Source organism: Sciurus vulgaris (genome assembly GCF_902686455.1).
Source record: "Sciurus vulgaris genome assembly, chromosome: 3".
In the NCBI taxonomy this organism is placed as follows: domain Eukaryota; kingdom Metazoa; phylum Chordata; class Mammalia; order Rodentia; family Sciuridae; genus Sciurus; species Sciurus vulgaris.
In genome coordinates, this window is record NC_136463.1 from 124,450,482 (window position 1) to 124,470,908 (window position 20,427).

General features: G+C 39.6%; 1 protein-coding gene across 5 annotated transcripts in view; it reads left to right on the forward strand.

Annotated features, from left to right (window-relative positions):
• The window catches only part of MYO3B (myosin IIIB), a 548,027-nt gene that overhangs the window by 29,800 nt on the left and 497,800 nt on the right, over positions 1-20,427 (forward strand). Inside the window, exon 1 of one of the 5 annotated variants that reach the window (XM_079135471.1) lies at positions 13,986-14,088. The exons of 3 other annotated variants lie outside the window; for them this stretch is intronic. In XM_079135471.1, coding sequence (XP_078991597.1) covers positions 14,087-14,088 — 2 coding nt within the window. In that variant the 5' untranslated portion in view covers positions 13,986-14,086. Of the gene's footprint in view, positions 1-13,985; positions 14,089-14,440; positions 14,562-20,427 lie in introns of those variants that run through there. One more of the 5 variants, XM_079135473.1, reaches the window with a different exon arrangement.

Genomic DNA, 20,427 nt, shown 5'->3' on the forward strand with positions numbered 1-20,427 from the left:
TTTAGGTATCAGTGTGATATTGGCTTCATAGAATGAGTTTGGGAGGGTTCCCTCCTCTTCTATTTTATGGAATACTTTGAGAAGTATTGGAATGAGCTCTTCTTTAAAGGTTTTGTAGAACTCGGCTGAGAACCCATCTGGTCCCGGACTTTTCTTTGTTGGAAGGCTTTTGATGACTTCTTCTATTTCAGTACTTGAAATTGGTCTATTTAAATTGTTTATGTCCTCCTCGTTCAGTTTAGGCAATTCATATGTCTCTAGAAACCTGTTGATGTCTTCGAAATTTTCTATTTTGTTGGAGTATAGATTTTCAAAATAGCTTCTAATTATGTTTTGTATTTCAATCCTGTCTGTTGTGATATTTCCTTGTTCATTCCGAATTTTAGTGATTTGGGTTTTCTCTCGTCTTCTCTTTGTTAGTGTGGCTAAAGGTTTATCAATTTTGTTTATTTTTTCGAAGAACCAACTATTTATTTTGTCAATTTTTTGTATTGTTTCTTTTGTTTCAATTTCATTGATTTCAGCTCTGAGTTTAACTATTTCCTGTCTTCTACTACTTTTGGTGCTGTTCTGTTCTTTTTCTAGGGCTTTGAGCTGTAGTGTTAGGTCGTTTATTTGTTGAGTTTTACTTCTTTTATTAAATGCGCTCCATGAAATAAATTTCCCTCTAAGTACTGCTTTCATAGTGTCCCAGAGATTTTGATATGATGTTTCTTTGTTCTCATTTACCTCTAAAAATTTTTTAATTTCCTTCCTAATATCTTCTGTTATCCATTCATCATATAATAGCATATTGTTTAATCTCCAGATGTTGGAATAGTTTCTGTGTTTTACTCTTTCATTTATTTCTAACTTCAATCCATTATGATCTGATAGAATGCATGCTAGTGTCTCTATCTTCTTGTATTTGCTAACATTAGCTTTGTGGCATAATATATGGTCTATTTTAGAGAAGGGTCCATGTGCTGCTGAGAAGAAAGTGTATTCGCTCTTGGTTGGATGGTATATTCTATAAATGTCCGTTAAGTCTAAATTATTGATTGTGTTATTGAGATCTATGGTTTCTTTGTTCAATTTTTGTCTGGAAGATCTGTCCAGTGGTGAGAGAGGCGTGTTAAAATCACCTAGTATTATTGTGTTATGGTCTATTTTGTTTCTGAAATTGAGAAGGATTTGTTTGAGATACATGGATGAGCCACTGTTTGGGGCATAGATGTTTATGATTGTTATATCTTGCTGATTTATGCTTCCCTTAAGCAGTATGAAATGACCTTCTTTATCCCTTCTGACTAACTTTGGCTTGAAGTCCACACTATCGGAAATGAGGATGGATACTCCAGCTTTTTTGCTGAGTCCAGGGGCTTGGTATGTTTTCCCCATCCTTTCACCTTTAGTCTATGGGTATCTTTTTCTATGAGGTGAGTCTCTTGCAGGCAACATATTGTTGGATCTTTCTTTTTAATCCAATCTGCCAGTCTGTGTCTTTTGATTGATGAATTCAGGCCATTAACATTCAGGGTTATTATAGAGATATGATTTGGTTTCCCGGTCATTTGGTTCATTTTTTAAATTTTATTTATTTATTTGTTTGACACAACATGTTTCCTCCTTTATTTGACAATTCCTTTAGGATAATTCCTCCCTTTGCTGATTTGCTTCTTTGTTTTTCATCTCTTCCTCATGGAATATCTTGCTGAGAATGTTCTGTAATGCTGGCTTTCTTTTTGTAAATTCTTTTAGCTTTTGTTTATCATGGAAGGATTTTATTTCATCGTCAAATTTGAAGGTAAGTTTTGCTGGGTATAAGATTCTTGGTTGGCATCCATTTTCTTTCAGGGCTTGAAAAATGTTGTTCCAGGCCCTTCTAGCTTTTAGGGTCTGGATTGAAAAGTCTGCTGATATCCGTATTGGTTTCCCCCTGAATGTAATTTGGTTCTTTTCTCTCACAGCCTTAAAATTCTGTCTTTATTTTGTATGTTAGGTATTTTCATTATAATGTGCCTTGGTGTGGGTCTGTTGTAATTTTGTATATTTGGAGTCCTATAAGCCTCTTGAACTTGATTTTCCATTTCATTCTTCAGATTTGGGAAATTTTCTGATATTATTTCATTGAGTAAATGGTTCATTCCTTTGGTTTGTTTCTCTAGGCCTTCCTCAATCCCAATAATTCTTAAATTTGGCCTTTTCATGATATCCCATAGTTCTTGTAGATTCTGTTCATGATTTCTTACCATCTTCTCTGTTTGTTCAACTTTGTTTTCAAGGTTAAATATTTTGTCTTCAATGTCTGAGGTTCTGTCTTCCAGGTGTTCTATCCTATTGGATATGCTTTCTATGGAGTTCTTAATTTGGTTTATTGTTTCCTTCATGTCAAGGATTTCTGTTTGGTTTTTTTTCAATATCTCTAACTCTTTATTGAAATGATCTTTTGCTTCCTGTATTTGCTCTTTTAATTGTTGATTGGTGCGATCATTCAATGCTTGCATTTGCTCTTTCATCTCATTGTTTGCTTCTCTGATCATTTTAATTATGTACATTCTGAACTCCTTTTCTGTCATTTCTTCTGCCATGCTGTCATTGGGTTTTATTGATGTAACATCTAGATTTGTTTGCAGCATTTTCTTTCCTTGTTTTCTCATATTGTTCAGGTATCAGTGGACCGCTGAGATATTGCAGATTTTCTCTATTGACTTACAATGTCCCTGAAGATTTCTATATATATCCCCCCTTAGCCTTCAGTAGGCTGAAGTCTTGGAGGAAGTTGATAATGCGGTGCTCCACAAGGAAGCTGCCTCTCTAGGAGTGGTGGCCTTCAGGTGGGGTATAATCCCTGCTAGTGGGCAGAGGTGCCTCCACTTGTTGACCAATGGTCATCCAAAGGGGACCTAGGCTGCGGGCTGAGGCAAGGCCTGTTTGGGCCTGAGTCTCTAGTTTTACCGTCCTTGTGGGGAAACCTCACCCGGCAGGGAAGACTCACCCGGTGGGGAGGTCTCGCTGGTCAGTACCCTCCTAGAGGTTCCCCTCAATTACAGCTACCGCCTGGGCTGGGCTGCCTTCCTCTGCAAAGTTCTCAGGGGCCCGGCCCTACCTCCTGGGCCTGGGAACCTCACCCTTCGCAGATGAATCTCTTTAGGCTGCCTCTCCTCAGAGAATCTGCCCACAGGCCTGGAACCTTCACTCCGCCCTAAGCGTGTCTCTGTGCGGCTCTTCCACCCAGAAGCCTCCTAGATCCTGGGACCCTGCTCTGCACCTAATCACCTGGCTATGCGGCCCCTCCTCTGAGCAGCCACCTGGGGCCCCGTACAATCGCTCTGAGTCCCAGAGACCCGCCACACACCTCTTCCTCCAGACAACCGCCCAGTATTCCGGTGCGGTCACTAGGAGTCCAAGAAACTCACTGCGTGCCTCCACCTCCCACCAACCACCCGTAGCCCTGGGCAATCAATCACTCCGAGTCGAAGTGACCCTCCCCGTTCCTCCTCCTTCTCCAGATAACCCCCTGGGTGTTCAGGAGTGGTCGCTCTGAGTGGCTCTGAATCCACGTGACCCGCTGCACGGGTCCTATGGGCAACCGCCCGGAGCTCTGGTGCGGCCACTCAAGACCAAGCGACCCACCACGTTTCTCCTCCAGGCAGCCCCCCTGTGTTCAGGTGCTGTCACTTTAAGTCCAAACAACTCACCACTCGCCTTCTCCTCTGAGCAGCCGCCTGGAGCGCTAATGCAGTCACTGCGAGTCCACACGACCCGCCGCGCTCCTCCTCCTCCTCCTCCTCCTCCTCCTCCTCCGGGCAGGCCCCGGGGTTCAGAAGTGGTCTGAGTCCAAACAGCTCGCCACGCAGCTTCTCCTCTGGCAACCGCCTGTAGCTCTGGTGCAGTCACTCCGAATCCAAGTGGCCATGCTCCTCCTCCTCCTCCTCAGGGCAGGCCCCGGTGTCCTGAGTCCACACAGCTCTCCTCGCCACTCCTCCCCTGGGCAGCCGCCGGAGCCCCAGTGGTTGCTCCGAGTCCCAGTGCTGTGCGGAGCGGCCTCCTTTTCGACGCTCCCAGTTGTCCGAGTTCACTGCTCCAGCGGGGGGAGGGGCGTCTCGCCGGCAGCTCTACTTCACAAAGTTTCCTGCGTTCCGGGACCACTGTCCCATCCGGGACACCTCCCCAATGGGTGAGAGTCACCCGGCTGCTTTGAGTTGGTCCCAAGTGTCTCAATATCTCCTCTTTTGAATCCTGAGTCCTGGAGCAACATGAAATGCAGCCATCCTCTAGGCCGCCATCTTGAAACCTCCTGTAGTAGTTTTTAAGTATGGAAAAATTGGAAATAGCAAAATGCTCATGGGGAATTGATTAACTAAGCTTTGTTGTACTCACATAATGGCAAAAGAAATGGTCCATAATAATCCCATGTGGACTAGCGATCCCCACATGGGAGACACAGGATGTTTCCACCCATCTGAACAGCACCGACCCAGGAGAAGTCTTAACTTGAGGGTGGTAGAAGAGAGGTGTAGCTTAGGAAGGAAGATGTCATTTGTGAAAAGCCTTCCTAAGTGACTCTGATATCAGGAGAGTAGACATAACTCCATTAAGTGTCACTATTATAAATGATATAGAAACTTAACCTAATGTAATTTAAAAAATCAAATAGCAAACAGTATGCAGTCAACATATATTAAAAAAAATGCATGTGCACCCAGATATACCCCCACGCCTACCAGCATATATACATATATTTTATGTTTACATAAAAGTTTGAAGGAAGGACACCAAATATTGAGTGATTTCATTTTGGAGGCAGGATTATGGGTTATTTTATTTGATCTGTATCCTGTGTATTTCCCAGCAACTTGCCTACAAACATGTACTACTTTAAAAGGAAACAACACATGATTGAATTAAAAAAAAATACAAAGAACTATGCAAGGCTGTGTGCACCTGTAATCTCAGCTACCTACCTGGGAAGCTTAGGTGGGAGGATTGGTAGAGTCCAGGAGTTAGAAGTCAGCATGGGCAACATAGTGAGACCCTGACTCAAAAAACCAGAACAAAGTTAAAGTAGTAGTTAATCCTCTCTGAAGAGTAATTTTGGCAAGGAAAAAAAAGAAAATAATAAGAAATTTGAGTTGTTTATTGCACTGTTTTGGACTCTCAGTTACCCATAGATGAGAAAAGCCCTGCCTTTTGGTTTAAGATGGAGCCAGATCCAAACATTATTGCCCCCTTCACAGTTGCTACCAGAAATTCAGGTTCAGTGTTTAAGAAAGCCATCTAGAATGTGACAACAAACAGTTCTTTTCCAAACCAACTTTCCATTCTGATTGATTTTTTTGGAGAGTCAAATAGTCCTCCAAGAGCCAGGGCGCTCTGGAACATTCTCAGGTGATGTGTGTACAAATGCCATGACAGGTGTATATTCCCTTACTTTGCCTCTCAGGCGATTTCCTAAGGACAGGGTTTTCCTTGGGGTAGGATTGACAGATGGAGGGTAAGATGTTGAAGTAGAACACAGGATGCAGAGGCTGAATGTGGGGGTTCTAGACCTGGCCCTAGCATTTGATCTCTTCTTCTTGTTGGTAGAACGAAGGTGGAGTGCCAACCTTTCTCCTGTTCCAGGATTTCTATAGGAATTGATGAGACAGCATTTGCAAGAGTGTCAGGAAAGCTATAAAATGTCACCCCTGAGTGGGATGTCATATCTTTCAATGACAAACCAGCCTGGATTTTTAATAATCTGAGAGTTAATTGACCTATGGATGGGACAATTCTGCTGTGGCTGACCTTTCTTTTGCCCCATCGAGCCAGCTGTCAGGACAGGACAGCTGCTTCAACTTGCATGGCTCTCACTGCTGCCTGAACTCTGGCCCTACCATAGATCTCTCAGCACTTGGGCTTGTGCTGTTTCTGGGCCTTCAGGTGGTACTCCTCATTGTCAGGAGCACTCCCCACTCCCCATCCTCACCTGACCCCGAGAGTGCTGTTTCTCAAAGTGTGGTTCTGCATTGCCTGGTAACTTCCTAGAAATGCACCTTCCAGGGCCCCAACTTCAACTGGTGTCCGAAATTCTGGGTGCAGGGCCCAGCAATCTGTGTTTCACAAGCCCTCCAGGGGAGTCCGATGGGTGCTAAGGTTTGAGGACCCCTGCCCTTCAGAGTGATTCTCAATCTGCTGCTTATCTGGAAGCTTAAAAACTACAGGCCACAGAACTATACTCCAGACCAATTAAATCAGATATTCCAGGGATGGGACCCAGGAATCAGTATTTAAAATCTCCCCAGGTGATTCCAATGTGCAGCCATGTTGGATAACCACTGTGGAGGCTGGATGGCCTTTTTGTCCTGGGCTCCATAGCACCTTGCATGTAGCTTCTGTAACACTCATGTCATAAACCACATGGGGACAGAGTCCACTTTGCCACCAGGAGCTGCCACACTGTAGGCACCACTGAAAGTTGACAGACTGAATCACACTGTGTTTTGATTACAGGGTGTGTTAGAAGGATTGATTTAAAAATACTAATTCCAAAAGTATCTCAATAAGGTCTCATTCAATATATAATTATGGAAATGGTAATATTGTAGTAGTTTTATGGCATTCAAGATGATGGATGATGCAAGTCCTTTATGTAGAGGGAAGTATAAATGTACAGGAACAAGCCCCAGGGAACATGACCCCACCTCAAAACCACGAGCCTCAACCATCTGTCTCTCACCCTTCTGCCATTCTTTGTCTGTGTGCCTAGCACCCTGTGCACGCCATGTGTGTACCATAAAACAGATGAACTCCAGATTCACAGATTTTAAAAAATCTCATACTGGATACATTGCTTGCTTTGTTTCTCAGTGGCAACTTTATTTGAGGCAGATATAATATCCAGAGGTCCTCCTTCTACCACTAAGATTTATTTTCAAAAAAAGTCCCAGCTGATAACTTGTTAAGTTCTCATTTGACTTAGAGTGTCATTTGGAACTGAGGCTGAAACCCATGAAATGAAAATGTGGATATTAAAAATAGAGCAGAAAATGGATTATTTGGTCCTGCCAAAAATGCATCTGTTTAGAATAAAATGTAATAGGATGTTCTTTGAAAAAATTATCCAGGGAAAGAAAGCCAGAAGTTAGCTCTTTCTCACCTTCCTTTTCAATTTTTCAGCCACTAAATGACTAGGACTCCTAAATGGATGAAGAAAACTAAAAAGTTGACCTGTAGTCATTCATTTAAAAATTTTATAAAATACTTTACTAGTCTCAAAATATTTTTAAAAATTAAAGTCTATTTTGGCTGTATGCTTACCTTCTGAAGGTATTTTTTATTTGAATTGGGTATGTATGTGCCTGTGCATATTACATGTGGGTATGCAGGTTCTTTAGGAAATGAATATTCTGCACATATTTCTTAGGTATATTAAGTGCCTGTGTCATGTGGACAAATCACATTCTTTCATTCATTCACTTATCCAGACTTTTTTTCTTTCAACCTTACATAGTCACATGCCATGCTTGGTACCAGTGGAGTACCTAATGGTGGACCTGAGAGGTTTGGTCCTGACTTCATGTCGCTGACCATGTTGTGACATTTATGGCAACATCCTTTTGCTTCTGGGTTCTTGAGTCATTCCTGATTTTGTGTGTGTGTGTGCATGTGTATGTGCGTGTGTGTGTGGGCACGCTCGCCCGCATGTATTTGTCTCATTATTGATATAAATTATCATTTTTTCTGCCACTCTTAGATAACCATTCTTAAGCAGGTTGCCTTCCAACCTTATTGTATACCTTATGTACTGCTGTACATAAGTGAACATCTCAGAATAAGTTGACAATCCTATAGTAACACAGATTCAGTGTCCATTCCCTAAAATGTCTCATTAGAGAAACATATACTACATGATTTGTGAGTTAACAATCTTTATGGTGTTTTTGTAGTTAGCTCCATTAAAGATAGTAGCTTGAACAAATTTAAAATTATAGATTTGTCTGTTATTGTGAAGCTTGTTACATAAGAGAGTTATGCAAATGGCTGCCAGGCTGTTTCTGGGAATGCATTTTAACTTCATTCTGACGTGGAAATGCTTATTGGGAGCAGATCAGACTCCCAGCCTTTTGCAGGAGCATGTCTCTTTCTTCCTTTTGAGCTAATAAGTACTATCAAGGTTGAGGAGCGGGGTGTGGGGGGTGGGTGGTGGAAAAGGAAGATAGAATAAAATTCTGGGGCTCTATCCTCTGGAAAGGCCAGAGAAAACCCCTGTAAAGACAGTTTAGCCAGTTTTGCACTGCTGGGGCGGCTGGTATTTTTGCCCTGGAGCCTAAGTAGGCTATCAGTGACCTTCCAGATTGTACAGGCTTTAACTACTTGCTGAAGTGGGATCCTGCTGGCTTTCCTGTTCTGCTGTCACCTGCAAAAACTACTAGAGCAGTCTTTCTCAAAGAAAATTCCCAATGTCACTCCACTCCTGGTGTGGCTTCCTATCACTTTTGAGATAAAATTTCCACCTCCAGGCTGCCTGAAAGCTCTACCATCAACAAACTCTTGCACACTGATGCAACGTCATCTCTTGATCACTTCTTTGATGCTTCTTCTGGAACCAGACTGATCTTTTCAATATTCTGTTCATTTATTCTTTAATTTACTCACTCAGCAGATAGGATGACCAATAATTCAGTCCAACTCTAAGAGTTTAGGAGATATACTGTATCTATTGTGTGTAAACACTGGGATGTGTTTTTCTCTTAAGATTCTTAAGATAGTGAAAGGAAACACAAAAGGCCATTATTGACCTGCAGTGGTAATATCTTTGTTCTCTAATGGGTATTCTTGTTTTCTGCATCTTCTGCAAGCTTTCTTGGCTCTTGATTTCCCTCATTCTTCATGCTTTTCACTTTTTCCTTCAATACCATATCTAGATTTACCCGTTCCAGGAAGTTCTCCAACTAGGGTCTTGACTCTCATCATTCATAGATCTAGTGAATGCAGTGTTGTTTGGCTCTGGTTGTTGCTTTGTGGTCTTCAGCTATCCCATGTGAGCCCACATGTCACCCCAGCTGGCCAGAAGGGAAGCTCCCTGCAGATGAGCAGGCTCTGCCTTCTGTTCCTTGCTTCCCCTGCTTCTCACACCCCAGCGCTCTGCACACAGCCCAGGGAGTCAGCTGAAGCCGTTGGACAGTCAGCTTTTTTTTTGTCTGGAATTCAAATCAGAAGCTCGGGTGTTTCCCCCAGTGCATCTGCACGTCAGAAGTGAACCCAAGCACGGTACATGCCATCACTGAGCACTTGGCTCATAAAAACAGATGATTTGTTTTGATAGGGCCGCATCTGAAATGGAGGGCCATTGCAACCTCTAGTTGGGAGAATGCAAAATTGGAACTGTGAAATGACACGCATACAGACCTGTGAGGATGGCTTTGATTGTGCCGCCTATGCTGATAGGACTCACTAACTAGATCAGGTTCCCTCACTACCAATTAGCATCATGTTAATCTTGGCTAAAAGTGAAGCAAAGCCATCAAGGATTTGGTGGATTTACCAGCCCCTTTCACATTGGTCGTCTGAGGCTAGCACCCCTTGGAACCTGGGTGGAAAAGTAAGTCCTTTCATGACAATGTGTCATACATTCTGATCATTGCACTTCTTAAAGTTACCATTTTTTCTGGGCCTGCAGCGTTCTGCTTTTTTTTTTTTTTTTTTTTTTTTTTTGAAGGAATGAAAATCCAATCTCACTTAAGCCGGATTCAGAAAATAGGTCATCGATGTGAGTTGCAGTTATTTTCCTTCCAGCTTTCTTCTATGCTTGCTTTAGATTGCTTTTCTGCAAAGGGCAGATGCAGCTGCCCTCGCTGATGGGCACTCAAGCAGTGGTTGACAGACATCACCCTGATTCCTGGGTCCTCACAGCTAGCATCTGCCTTTTGTCTGGCTGTTAAATTCTGGCTAAAGAATAGGAGAAATATCCTCCTTAAGTATAGATTTTCACACACACACACACACACACACACACACACACACACACACACACCCCACAGTTCACAGCCACTTGATTCACCACCCGCAGTTTATAATAGAACCGACCTGTGGGGTTATAAACCACTTTATTTCTGCACAGAATTTCTCAGCTTGAGGCCAAGTTGAAGGGCATTAGTCATCAGTAATTTGCAGTTGCTTTTTAAATGTATTTCACTTCGAGAAGGTTAAGGCAGCTAATGCTAAGATTTCCCCAAGCTTCAGTAAGGAAGTGAAAAATCTGATGATTTAGTTAATCATTGTCATAGCCGTGGGCATGTGTTGTTCCTTAGTGACTGCAGCATCATGGCTGATTTGTGAATTTGGTAACACGATGATTTGAAAGATTTCAGGTTCCATTATGTCACTATTCTTTCTTTCTCTCAATATTTGTCTATATTTAAGATTTAAAATTTTTAGAACATTAGAGGAGGAAACTTAGAGATCAAGGTAGGGATCATTGGAATCTATGGAGCTCTGTCAAGTGTTGATGCCTGGCTATGTCCCCTGGAAATTCAAGGTCAATAACCCTGAGTTTTAACAAACCCTGTGTTTGTCCTTGAGAAACAGTGACTAGCTCAACCATCTCACTTTTCAGATGAGGAAACTGAGGCACAAGGAGATGAAGAGACTTCAGATTTGCCAAGATTGCAGAAGGGAAATGTTAGGATGGTGGCCTCTTTCTGGCTTCCTGGCCTTCTTGTCACAGGGAGATCCTGCACGCCACTCCCTGTCCCCTCAACCCAATAGGCTATTCATGATAAACAAGATGGTTCCAGAAGCATCCTTTGAGTATGAGATAGACAAGCAGACATGTGCACCTTTCCTGGGGCTATGTACCCTTGCAGGAGGGACACCTTTCCCTAATTTGCCCAAATGACTTCTTGAGGGCTTGAGGTGGTGACAGGTACTTAGATCAGGAACGTATTTTTAGAGTAGAGCTGACAGGAATTACGCACCTGCAGAAACTGCTAGAGCAATCTTTCTCAAAGAAAGACATGTTAATAAATCAGTTATGTATTTGTGAAGTAATTTGGATGGAAGTTGTTAGAATACATTTAAAAGATTTCCCTCTTGTCCTTGTTCAGCCTTCCATGATCAAATCATGTTTTCTCTTTTGATCTATGACATGGCTTGTGACGTTTCCTCCTGGAGCAGATGTTTTCTCCACAGAAGATTAGGATTTTACAGAATGTGTTCTGTTTATTAATGCTTTTTCAATGATTTTTTTTGTAAAGTTTAGTCATTTCCACAAATGAAATCTATTTTTAGGTAGCTAAATGAGACTTTTTATTCTACAGAAGATATTTTACAAAAGTTAGAGGCCAAAGTGACAAACGGTTTTATTACTAGCCCATGAAAATTAAGACGTCTATCTAATTTTTCTATAAGTATTAAAAAAATGTTCAGCCCATACCCACTTATCTTTGCCTGCCAACTGTCAGCCCAGGAGGTCCTCAGCTCAGGACCACACCCCAGGCTGAGCAAAGTATGCAGGGGATAGTCTTATCTCCAAGCCCTCCCCTGGAGCCGCCTGGGATCTGGCTGGTCTCCTCTCCACCCTTCTTTTGAAGACAAAATTCCAGACCTTTCTTAACCCATCCTCCTCCTTACCTGCTCAGGGGCATTTAGTCCTGTATCTGCTCCCCCTCTTCTGGAAGCTCCCTGGCCTCGTCTGCTCTGTTCTCTCCCCCATCTCCCTGTCGGCCCCTCCTCTGGCTCCTCTTCCACGCTCATCTCCACTGGACATAAAGGCCATGCAAGGTTCTGTCCTTGCAATCCCAGCCTCTGCCTCGAGAGCCCCTGTGGGGCATGGGTGGCTGTGCCCCCTCTGTAGGATTCCTGGCTGGTCCTCCAGCCACCTTCTCTCTGCCAAGTTCCAGTTGTGCTTTCTTATCGCATCTCCTGTTTTCCACTGGAACCTCCAACTTCGCAGGTCCCAGACTGAATTTAGAGTGTCCCCCAAGCTGTGCCTCCTCTGTGCCCCTCATTTTGGACAATCTTCTGGTCATCCAATCTCAACATTTTGACATTGATTTTGATTCTGCTTTTACTTTTGATTTCAAAATTGTTTTGAGCCAAATTGATAGATATTTTTGCTAACAATTTTTCTCCCCAATCTCTCTCTCTCTCTCTCTCTCTCTCTCTCTCTCTCTCTCTCTCTCTCTCTCTCTCTCTCTCTCTCTCTCTCTCTCTCTCTCCCTCTCTCTCTCTCTTAGGACTTCTGCCTTACTTTAAGCCCTGTGACTCTAACCACAATCCAGTCAGCTTCCTGTTTAGTGAGTGGTCCTGCTTGTCAAGCTGCGCAACTTTTGTGGAGCTAAGTTCCCTTGCAGTCAAGATACCTTTTTCTCATTTGCCCACATGGCTTCTTGATAGCTTGTGGTGGTCCTGGGTGGCAGTGGTGACAAGTGCTTGGATGGGAATGTATTTTTAGTCCATCCTTATCCACTCCTGCCAAGTGTAAGAATTTCAGTAAAATATGAAAAATAATAATATCTTCTCTAATAATATTTTCTCCATTTGTTCTTAGGGTTGATAGAATAAACATGTAAACTTCTAAGCTTCTAAGACCCTACTCCTGGTTCAGGGCAAACACCCAGTAAATGCTTCATTCCCTCCTTATGGGACATTTTTCACTTTCTATCTTGCAGAGCAAGGACTTGCATTCGAGTTGTATCATATTGGGGTGAATGACAAAGGCATGTGACCTAGCACAAGGCTACTATGTAAGGTTACTTACACTTACACTGCAATATTATCCATCTGATAGCCACTGCTATGGGTGGATAGTGTATACAGTATGGATACACTGGGACAGAGATGATTGATGTCCCAAGTGAGATGGAGCAGGATGGCATGAGATTTCATCATGCTGCTCAGAATGGTGAATAATTTAAAACATTATTTATTTATTTTTGGAATTTTCCATTTAATATTTTGGACTACAATTCACCAGGGGTAATTGCATCTGAGTAGAACAAAACTATAGATAAGGGAGGATTATTATTATTTTGGGCAAGAATTTAGGAGAGGAAATAGTGCTGGAGAGAGGAAGTCACCTGTTAAGACATGATGATGAAAGTCTTAGGGGCAATTGGCACATTTGGAAGATAAGTGGAGGACTAAAGGCAGGATTTTTTTTTTTTTTATATTTTGTTTTAGTTGTAGGTAGACACAATACCTTTATTTTATTTTTATGTGATGCTGAGGATCGAACACAGGGCCTCACGCATGCTAGGTGAGCGATCTACCACTAAGTCACAACCCCAGCCCAAGGCAGGGTTTTTATTGAAGGTTCACATTCATGGGGGAAATGGGGGGTGGCACAGGAGAGGCAGAAGAGGAACCAAGAAAGGAAGATGTAAAGGAGACAAAGAGAAAGGAGTCCTAGAAAGATGGAGACAGTGAACAATGTCTGGTGCTGTAGGGGTGATAACAAGGGTTGAGTATGTGTACTGAATTTTCTGATGGATACAAACCTTCAAAACAGCGATTTAGTAGTGACAGGGCTGGAAATCAGATTCTCTGCCTTATGAAACAAACAAACAAACAAACGTAGCTATCCATCCTGATGTGCCTGTATGTGCATGTATACGTGCATGCCTATGGAGATGTTTATCATTAGTGATTGATTACATTTGGATAGTGGGATTTTATAAAAGCGTTGCAATGATCTTCTCTTATTTCTCTTTATTTTCATAGTAGTCTATGAAATCACAACTTTTTTCATTATAAAACTGTCTTTTTTTTAAAGTTCTGGGTTTTATTGCTATACTGAACATTTATTGAACACTTATAGAAAGGATTTTTATGTATGGGAAAGAAAAAATTTACTAAGATATAGTCTCTGTTCTCAGGGAACTGACTGGTGGAGAAGACCAACCTCATTCTGAACCACAGAATGGCAGGCAATGTGTTCACTGTTAGGAAAGAGGAACTGATCAGTAGGAGCATAAAGGAAAGGTCCTTTCCAGTGGGAACACTGGACAAGGTCCCTAGGAGATCTGCTACCCAAGACAGACTCCCATGTCTACTGTGGAGACAGCTTGTTTGTGAGGAAGTTGGTCCCTTCTCTGTCCAGTCTTCACCATCATTTGCTTATATGTTGGTTTGGAATTTTTCTCCCCTTCCTTCATAGTTGTATGGTTTTCTTATTTTATGTATCTCTGGGTGTTTTTTTGTATTTAACATTTATACAAATTTCCTGTGCTTAGTTTTATGATTTCTTCTTCCTAAAAGTTGTTCTCTAGATTTGGAAGTTTTCTTCAATGATTTATTAAATCTATCTATCTATCTATCTATCTATCTATCTATCTATCTATCTATCTATGTATATCTATATATACATACACACACATATGTGTATATGTATATATATATATATATATATGTCATACTATATTATCTAGAAGAAACATTCTCAAAAAGCATCCTCAGAAGTGGAAATCTTGGTTATGAATCTTCTCCTGAGTATAAAATGTTGCTGGACAAGTTTCTATTTAAATCACACTCGCTAGGCTTGACTAACTGCAGGAGCTCTCAGGGCGCAGGCTACAGGTTGCTTCACTTTCAGCAAGGTAAGTCTGCACCTCCATTAGAACTAATTTAGGGTATTCAACAAGGGTTCGGGCTGGGCCCATGGGGAGTTGTTGAGGAACTCAACAACCAGCCTGTGAGAAACTCAGATCAGCTCATGATAAGGGGCTTTTGAGAAGAGTGCAGTAGGAAATTCTGTGAGATCCAAGGACTGACAAGAAAGTTCAGCAGACCTCAGAGGGTCAAAAGGAGAATTGGTTATTGATCTGCTCACCAGTCCTCAGTTTCTTTCAGTCCTTTCAGTTTCTTGCTGTTTCCTTGTTCTTCCCAGGATGGGCTTCTACTGTTTCATGTGGTTTCTGCTCTCCCACGACTTGACTTCTGCATGTATCTGGCCAGAATGATCCTCTGTAGAGGTCTCTTACTCACATGAAAGAAAAAATGATTTATCTTTTAAAATAGAATAATGATACATCATCAAAAATATGACCAGTACAGAAATATAAACAAATTTTAACAATTATATTATTTTTCCTGTTTCCAATGTCTCTGACTTTTGGTACCTCTCTCTATAGTTTAAGAATTTCTGTGGGGCTGGGAATGTAGTTCAGTGGTAGAATATGTGCTTAGCATGCCTGAGGCCCTGAGTTTGATCCTCAGCAACAAAGAAAACAAAACTAAATAACAGTTTCCATGTAGCCTTCTGCAAATACACACACACACACACACACACACACACACACACACACACAAATGACTATGAATGCAAATTTTGTTTTGTTTTGTTTTTTTGGATTTCAGTTTTGGGGATTGAAACCAGAGGTGCTTAACCACTGAGCCCACCCTTTTTATATTTTATTTAGAGACAGGGTCTCACTGAGTTGCTTACCGTCTCTGTAAGTTGCTGAGGCTGGTTTTGAACTTGCAATTCTCCTGCCTCAGTCACTGGGATTACAGGCATGCACCACTGTGCCCAGCACAAATATTCTTTTATTTACACAGTTATATGCTATAACACTATACACTACTCAACACTATACACTACTCAAAAAAGCTTGAATTGTTTATTTGGCATTCTTTCCAGACTGACACAAAATTTGTCTTCTTTCCTTTTAGTGGTTACATGTAGCTAGATAGCATTTCACTTTGTGTAATTATTATAACTTATTGGATAATGTAAGTTGTATCCAGTGTTCTATTGGAAAGAATGTTATAATAAATACCCTTGTATATCTATCTCCTAGAAGTTAAACATTTTAGTTCTTACACTTGTTCTATTGACTTCAAGTTAATTTTTATATGTGGTGTAAGGACATATTCTCAGATTGCTATACAAGCTTCAGCATTGTTGAAAAGTTTCCTTCATAAGATATACAAACATAATTAATTTTTACATTTGACTTTGTATCCTAGTAGTTTTTCAAATATACAGTATCAGATTTTTAAGACATACAATCATGTCATCTGCAAATAAAGTCCATTTTAAGTTTTCCTCTTTAATCTGGGTGCTTTTAATTTCTTTTTCTTGTTTGATTGCACTGGCTCCCCACGATACTGAATAAAAATGATGAGAACAGGCATCCTTGCTTTGTTCCTGATCTTAAAGTAAAACATTCAGTTTTTTACCATTAAGTGTGGTATTAACTCTAGGCTTTTCCAAGATACCTATATTGGGTTAAAGAAATCCCTTCTAATTCTAGTGGATTGAAAGTTTTGTTTTGTTGTTTTAAAATCCTGAATAAAGTTTTTTCAAGTGCTTCTTGCTATATTTATTGAGATAATCAAATGTGGTTTCTTTTTTTCTTTTTATTTTTTTAGTCTGATTATATGTTGAATCTAGTGTGCTTTTTTGGAATTGCAGAGATCAAGTATATGGGCATTTGATAGATTTTGACCAGTTAATCTTCAAGGAAAGATTATGATGATTTACAGTCTCATTCATGATGTTCCAGGGTGCTTATTTCTCCAGGTTCTTCCCAATATTGACTATTATCAACTTTAAAAATCATATCCGTTTGCTAGGAGATAAATGGTTATCTCAACATTTTCATTTGCACTTTAACATTTCTGAGTGAGATTTAGCATCTCTTCTATTTTACATTTCAATTTCTTATTCTATTAAGTTGTTCTTATTGTATGTACTTTTGATAAAATAAGAAAATTAACTTCTGATGCAAATATTTTTCTTTATTTTTAGCAGAGTTTTAGTACTTAAATATTTCTTAGTTATAGAAAAGGTTTTTTTTTCACTCTTATGCAGTTTTTTTTTTTTTTTTTGTCAATTGTTTTCCTTATGGTCTATAGGTTTTATATTCTGAAAGATCTTTTGCCTATGTCAAGATTATAATATATACTTACTCATTTATTTAAAAGATTTTTTTGATCCATTCTAATCTATTTTGGTGAAAGGAGTCAGGTAGGGATCTGGCTTAACTGCTTTCTAAATAGTTGGCCAACAAGTGAAGTCAGCACTATCTAGTGAATGGTATTATTTAGTTCATTTTTTGCCCATTGATTCAAAATGTGATCCTCATCATAAGCCTTCTCCCAGATGTTTTTGAGTCTCCCTTTAGATCCTATTCTGTTTGGTCTCTATCTATTCCTGTTGCATAATGCTTTGATCATTGTTGCAGTATAGCTTGTCTTGATATCTGTTTGGATTATGCTACCTAACCCCCTATTTTTTCCAAAATTTTCATGTCTTCATGTAATAAACTTTAATACCATTTTTTCAAACTATTGAATAGAATGTTTATTGATTTTGTTTCAGTCATTATTTGCTGAGAAAATGTTTAATACTATAAGGTTTTACCTTGAGTCCAGTTTCCCAAAATTTTCTGTGAGGATGTATCTTTGTCATTTAAAAAAAAAAAAAAAAAAAAAATATATATATATATATATATTGATACTCTGTAATTTCATCTTTGACTTTTTCTTTTGCATTAAGATCTGCGAGTTTAAACTTTTCTAGGTGGTTAGGTGTCTTCCTGTTAATATTTGTTTTTATTGTAGTTTGGTCAGGGAAGATCATTCTAATTCCATCTTCCTGGATGTTTTGAGGCTTTACTTTATGGCCTAATATAGTCTTTATTTTTTAAATTAAAATATCCCACTAGTACGTGCAAAGATGTCTTATGTTAGATAAACACTTTGAAATAGATTTACTGGGTTTAATGATTACATTACATTTCTTATTTGTCATCTTGTTCTGTCATGGATAACAATGCCTGTTAGTATTATTGTGTTCCATTGACATCTTCTAGAATTTTATATTTTTATGGATTTTGACACTTAGTTTTTGATGCTGAAAGATTTATAATACTTATAAACTCATTATTGATTTAAACTCAGGTCATTCTAACAGTGTGTAGAAAGTACTTGGGGGCTGGCAATTGCTATTATTATTGAATGTAAAACAACTCTTTATGTTCTTTGATAGTTTTTGATTTGACTTTACCCTTTTCTGGTATTGAGATTCTTTCTGGTTTTGTTATCATGTACCTGGTGTGTATATTTAACTATATGTATGCATGTTATACATATACATACTTTGAACCTTTCTAAGTCATAAAAAGACTCTTGGACAGTTGGTTTTAGATATGGATCTCTAAAGATTTGTTTTTCTTTTATATTTTGACCTTTTAAAATAATCCTATATTTAGATATCCTATTCAGATATTTAGGATATCTAGTAATAGATATCCAGTAATAGATATACTAAAATATCTATTAATATAATAGAATGTCTATTATTAATATAATAGATATTTTCAATCTTAATAATTTTTAATTTGTATTTTCTGGTTTTGACGCTTTTTCCTTTCCCTACTCCCAGCCCCTGCCTTATCCTGCCCCATGGATTATCTTTTCTTTGGTGTATGTCTGTTTGCCTCCAGGAGTAAGTGTGATTTTTCTTGTGATAAAGTCAAAGATTTATAATCTATTTTCAGGGCTTTTGGAGATTTATTTAATACTTTATATAGTGGCTTTAGCCTCTATTTATTATCTATTAACTACTTACTGAAAAGATGGAAGAGAAAATTGACACATCTATTTTCTCCTTATTCACATTATCATTCTGCTTTACTAACTTAATAATTTCAAATAGGATAATAATTAAATCTCACTTTCTTGATTTTGTATCTTTAACAAGTCTAGAAATGTGAGAAAACTTCATCCTTATTTTTCCTTCTGTCTTGCTTCAAATTGGTGGATTTGGTATGTTATTCTTTTTTATTGTTGAAGTGTGTAACATTTCCTTCTTATAAACATACTTCACACTGTGATTAGCTTTAGTTCTAAATATAAATATGTCCAGTTCTTTCTAGTATGTCCAGACTTTGTACTAGAACTCTACTTGAATCTCTTGGTTTGGTAGATTTTACTTATGTGGTTCTTTAGGAAGGACTCATAGAGTCACTGAGTTTTTGCATGCCTGAAAGTGTCTTTTGTTTTTATTCTTGAACAATTTGGGTAGATGTAAAAATATTTGCTCATGCCCCCTGCCCCACAACATTATATGCACGACTTACACATTTTTCTGCTATCTTTAGTGTGAGAGAAATCTGACCTTTTGACCAACTCCATTTTTTAACCTTTTTTCTAGGTTTGGTTTTGAGGGGTGTGTGTGTGTCCTATTTACCTGAAAATTTCTTTCTCTGCCTTGAGATTCAGTGGTTTCACCAGGAACTTCCTGTCTTCTGAAACCTGTTCATGTCCCCCTCAGATCTATGAGTACTGAACATTAGAGGCCCTGTTAATTGATGAGTATCAACTATGTTCTTCTTTCTGAAATGTGGTTTAAAGTGATAGATAGTTATGTTAGGGTCATTCTGCCAAGTAAGCATGGCATGTTCCTTGTTTTAGAATTCAGCCTAGGTATTTCTTAAACTTTCTTCTAAGAGTGTGGTATTGAGTAATGTTTATGAAGGGATCTTTATAAAGTCTTATTGAATATGTAAATGAATGAGCCTGTACTTTTGCTCCTGCTGCTAACTCACCCTGTCTCTCTACTTCTCTCTAAATGGGGAGAGTTGCTGGGACTTTTCAGAATTTTATCCCTTCACTATCTCCCAAACTCCACCAGTGAGCTGGTTTGAGCACAGCAGTGACTCCTGGGATCTTCCATCTCTCACTTCCCCTAAATGCTACTTCTCGAAGATTAGGCATGACCGTATGTCCCTTCTTGTGTTCGATTCTGCTAGTGCACTTTGCGTTGTGCACTGGATTTCATGCTGGATTTTTTTGTTGCTACCATTGTTTGTTTGATTGGTTTTATGGAAAGAAATGTCCTGGCTTCACTTTGCCATCTTGCCCCAGAAGTCACAGGGATTTTCTAAACAAATTTGGAAACTTGGAAGCAGAGCTCAGTTCCTTCTTTCTCGTTTCTTGTAAAACCTAGTAAAGCTGAATACAACTGACTTTTCATACCTACTTATTGAATGCATAAATAATATTTTATAGTAATTTTGGTTGATTTATAACCTGTTGTTGAAAGAAGGAGAGAGGAGGTGCTATCATCTTGGATCTAGTACAGTTTTTGAATTTTCTGAAGAGGTGACAGGCAAAGCAGGAAGGAAGCAGCAGATTGTTGAAGAATCACGTCTGAATGAGTGTGCTAATGCTCATTGCAACCCTGGAAGAACTGGGCTCCTTTACTGCTTTTGATCCAGTGTGGGAGATCAGCTCCCAGACACTCCAAAGGGGCACAGGTGAACCAGCAGGGAATTTATCAGGAGCACCTTTCTCCTTTGGGTTGATTTTCTTTCTTCATCACTAAACACGTCAATTTTAAGGGCACCGTGTGAAATTTGTTTCTTGGATTCCTTTCATTGCTAAAGTGAAGGCTCACCTTAGACTATTCATTTTCTTCCTGGGCTTTCCATGGGCTGCTTAGGGCTTTCCATC